Source organism: Mytilus galloprovincialis, chromosome 7, assembly GCF_965363235.1.
Source record: "Mytilus galloprovincialis chromosome 7, xbMytGall1.hap1.1, whole genome shotgun sequence".
In the NCBI taxonomy this organism is placed as follows: domain Eukaryota; kingdom Metazoa; phylum Mollusca; class Bivalvia; order Mytilida; family Mytilidae; genus Mytilus; species Mytilus galloprovincialis.
Window position 1 is genome coordinate 62,618,344 of NC_134844.1, and position 4,673 is coordinate 62,623,016.

The 4,673-nt window shown below is 34.8% G+C and overlaps 1 protein-coding gene across 4 annotated transcripts in view; it reads right to left on the reverse strand.

Annotated features, from left to right (window-relative positions):
• Window positions 1–4,673, reverse strand: part of LOC143083441 (E3 SUMO-protein ligase KIAA1586-like) — a 33,878-nt gene that overhangs the window by 28,848 nt on the left and 357 nt on the right. For 2 of the 4 annotated variants that reach the window (XM_076259698.1, XM_076259699.1), the window contains exon 1: window positions 369–3,278. In XM_076259698.1, the coding sequence (XP_076115813.1) occupies window positions 369–837 (469 nt within the window). In that variant the 5' untranslated portion in view covers window positions 838–3,278. The other 2 variants (XM_076259700.1, XM_076259701.1) reach the window with 2 other exon arrangements.

Below are 4,673 nucleotides of genomic sequence, written 5' to 3' on the forward strand. Positions count from 1 at the left end.
CGCACCAAGCACAGGTGAAAATAAATAACTGTATCTACACCTCATTATTTTATCTATATGGATAAGAAAATGTGGCATGAGTCAGAGTGTCAATGAGACAACTCTCAATCCAAGTCACAAATTGTAAAAGTAAACCATTATAAGTCATAGTACAGTCTACAACATGGATACCATTTTTTCTACTGTAAATATAAAAAAGAAGATGCGGTATGATAGCCAATGGGACAACTATCTACAAAAGACCAAAATGACACTGACAGTCATTAACAACTATAGGACACCGTACAGCCTTCAACAATGAGCAAAGACCATACCAACCCCATCCACATTGTATATTACATAATAAATAAATTAAAAAATAAATTTACCTTGCATGTTTGATGCACCGTCTGAGCAAAAGCCAATAAGTTTACTCCACAGTTGGTTGGTATTGTCCTCTGAATTTTCAAAGCAAACAGCTTTCATGTAATTAAATATGTCCTGAGATCCTGCAGATTCAGCAGTACCCAAATCTAAAAACTTTTCAATTATCTTTCCATTTTGGGCACTTCTTACCCACAATGACTCATATTCATCCCCCATGAAGTCAGACGACCCATCACAGGTGAGGCTCAGAAATGGTGTTTTTTTCAAAATGTCTCTGGTCTCATTTCTGGAAACACAGGCTATATTTTTGACAAATTCACAGGCCTTTTTGTCATTCAGGTAGCTATTGCCAACATCAAGACCTTTAGCTTGATCCAGTTTACATATAACGTTATAAGTTTTAAAGCTTACATTGTAGATAATGTTTAGCAACAGCATGGGCATTACGAAAGAGAATGCTAAGTCTGTCATATTCAGTTTGTTTTATAGAGTTAATGGCCTTTGCAGCCAGTGAATTCTGAGGAAGTGGCCTCTCGGCAACAGATGTTGCACTGATGTGAGGCGAACTGACTTCATGATTTTGGATGGTGTCAATCCTAAAATTCGTACACCCAGATACGAATTTCCCTCCCTTTCCCTGCTCCTTACAGTATGTACAATACATAACGGAATTCTCATTATCATACTTGAGCCAGGGACGACCGTCCGTCCAATGGGTTTTGAACTCTCTGACGCGCTTGTCCTCGTATTTTTTCTTTGCTTCTGTAACTTGGTCAGAAGTGCGAGACGGTCTTTTTGGTGCCTTTCCAGGTCTCGCACTATCCAACCACCTCAACAATGAAGCCATGTAACGATGTAAAATTATGTGTGTACTTTTATCTTTCGATATGAAAACAAAACTGGCACCACTTCTTCATAAAATTAACGGTAACCAGTCACCGAGGTCGTCCTAATAACCAATCGTCTAAATACACAAGATGTCAAGCGGACAGTTACGAATTAATGTCTTCCGATGCAAATATGAACATTTTTTTTTTATTTTCTGTTATGATTATATTTTATTTAGTTTATGCAACACAAATTAATCAATAACTACCGAAATTTGAAATTTTGAAAACACGTGGTACTGACCGTTTTTGCGCTTTTTTTTATTTATTTTGAACAATCGGTTATTAGGGAGACCGTAAAAACTGGTTTACGCTACTTTTGCAAGGAAGTGAGTATCAGTTTATTGATCTCGATGGCGTTGTATTGACACATTCGGCAGTTAACTTACGGTAACGATTAAAAAAATGCACACAGATATGCACTAGACCGGTCGGACAATCGGCAGTGTACTTTTACTAGTCCGAGCTTAATTAAACTAGACACAGGCTTCGGGCTACCGATTAACGTCGCAGACTGTGTTTATCAGTCTGCACGGTTAGCCACTAGTCTGATGCCCCAGACTAGTAAAATTTCATTCGGACTAGTGAGTTTTTAACAAAACATTGTTTGGACAAATAAGAAAAATGTCTTTATATTGGTCTTCGGACTAGTAGTTGAAAAAGTTTTTGGTGCAGACTGGTTTATGTGTTACATATTTGTTTTTCTCTCAATATTGGTTCATTTATCAGGCTGTAAGTTTTCTCTTTTGAATTGATTTACCTCGCCATTTCCAGGCTTTTTATAGCTGACTGTGTGGTTTGGACTTTGCTCATTCTTGAAGGCTGTACTGTGACCTATAGTTGTTACTTTATGTGTCATTTCACTCATTTGGTCCCTTGTGGAGAGTTGTCTTATTGGCAATCATACCACATCTTTTTTTTTTATAAACAAGGGTTAAACTTAAAGCACCTCCACTATGGCATGGGGCATAAAATAAGTTTATGAGTATACATACATGTACATTGTACATGTACGTAACATTTGTACATTTGTAAATCTAGAATAATATCAAGGTTATAACAAAATGCACTCAAATTTTCTTTAGAAAAAGAGCAATAACCCTTCAAGTGTTGTCTGATTAAATTTCTTGTTAGAAAGCTTTTGACATGGTGAACAATTTTACTACTTTAGTTTTCCCAAAACTATAATTATATTATTTTATAGATATAACTTAAATGATATCTCTAGGTTGTTTTTTCCAAAGCAATGTCTCAAGAAACATATGTGCTTTAATAAAAATAAAGATTATAGCTAATTTCCTAATGCATGAAGGGCAAGACTTTTTTACTTTGTATATTGTACAATAGTAATTTAGATAACATCCAATTGCTTTTAACCATTATATTTACAGGTTTACGTTTGCCTATATTTATTGTATGAAGATGTCAGTCTTACGTTGTACAAAGCTTGGGTAAACGTTTCAAAATCAAAATTCTACGCTACAAGAAATTAGCTGTAAGATGAACATTAAACTGCTGTCACTTAGCATGCTTAGGGAAAACATAAAAAAAAATCAATGAAGGATAATAAACTTAATTCAAATAGTTTGGGGTGGGGGTAAAAATTGCTGCAATTTTTCTTTAATTGAAATGATTTTATACTTTCCTGTGGTCAATCTATTTTTCCCAAATTAAGTTAAGAGGAGAGTAAGGGGGTCAGTGTTTATCCTACATTGAACTTTTGATTTCGACCCTAATCATGCTAATTCTCAATTGTTGTCTTCTGCTTTTACCATATAAAATTGAGAAAGGAAATGGTGAATATATCAAAGCGACGACCACCCGACCATAGAGCAGACAACAGCTGAAGGTAACCAATGGGTATTCAATGTAGCGAGAATTCCCGCACCCGTAGGTGTCCTTCAGCTGGCCCCTAAAAATATGCATACTAGTACAGTGATAATGGACGTTCGAATTATACACAAGAAACTAAAATTTTAAATCATATATTTACTTAGCACAATTTTTTCTGTAATATACATTGTATGTTACCTGTACGTTCTTTTACTTCTCTTACTTCTTGTAAGCATAACCAGATATGTCCACAGTGGTACATGTAGCATGCTGCATTATCTGATAGAAGAACAACGTCTTACTTTAAAGAAGTTGATATTTATAGTCATTATAAAATTCTCAAGAAGTGAAGCCACACACGACCAATCCTGTTTCACAGATTCTAAAACATGGGTGAAAATTGTATGCTGAAAAAGAAATGCACAAGACAATTTTTATAGATGTAAATTGATACTGAATTCATTCCAAATAAAAGACTACATGTACATTTATTTATATTCACTTCATAAGAATCTATTCCATTAGAATCTTAAATCAAGGAATTTTTTGTTTTTTATAGTTAGTGTGATACATGTAAGAACACAATGAGAAATTATATAAAGTTCCAATTGATCATGTTTTATATATATAAAAAAATTGCTAAACAGTCTCAAACTCAGAACAACCTTATACATGATTTACAAATAAGCATATTTTGGTTTTCCCGTTTGAATAATTTTACACTAGTAATTTTGGGGCCCTTCATAGCTTGTTGTTCGGTGTGAGCCAAGGCTCTTTGTTGAAGACTCCAGTTGGTATTACTTATTGTGCAAACAGAGTGTGGGGACAGAGACAGCATATTGATTTACCTGAAAAAAACACATCTCAGTGATATCATAATCAACTCTCCTTCATTGGCATTGTCCACGGCTGGTTCATGGATAGTCTGGCAACCTCCATGCAGTCTGAGGTCTGTCAATGCCGCGGCGTTATGTCTTCATTACATTCAGCAAGCTTTTGTACACTTTTATCCTGATTACATACAGGATTAAATCCCACATGAATGGGTTAAGACAGACTTATACTGCCCTTCATGTCTGGCGGGACCATCTCGTCTGCCATTTGTTATTGTTGTTGTGCAGACTACGCGCCTTTTTTTAAAAAGAGGTAACCAAGCAAGGGAGATAAACAATACGGTGAATGATGCGTTTCGATGACTTTACTTTAGTGAATAACATTTTTCAAATAAAAATTTCCAAACTTTTTATTCATTGAAAGAGAAGATATGTATCAACTGATTTCAAATATAAAAAAAATTGTGTGCTAGCATCTGCTGTTTTATACAGAAAATCAAATATATCGATGTTGACCTACTTCATGTACTTTCAATGCCATTACACAGTTGTATATATGCGGACGGCGAATGCATTCAACCTATTTTTTTTCAAGACAAATATGGCATAAATCGATGTAAGACTATGGTTTTGTCACTTTTATAAATGATTACAAAGTTCCCAAAATTTCAACATAAATTTCCGTGTTTATGGACTTATCAGTTTTTATTTGATTTGCCTCTTACACGGACATGTACTTAAAAGGTCTAATTAC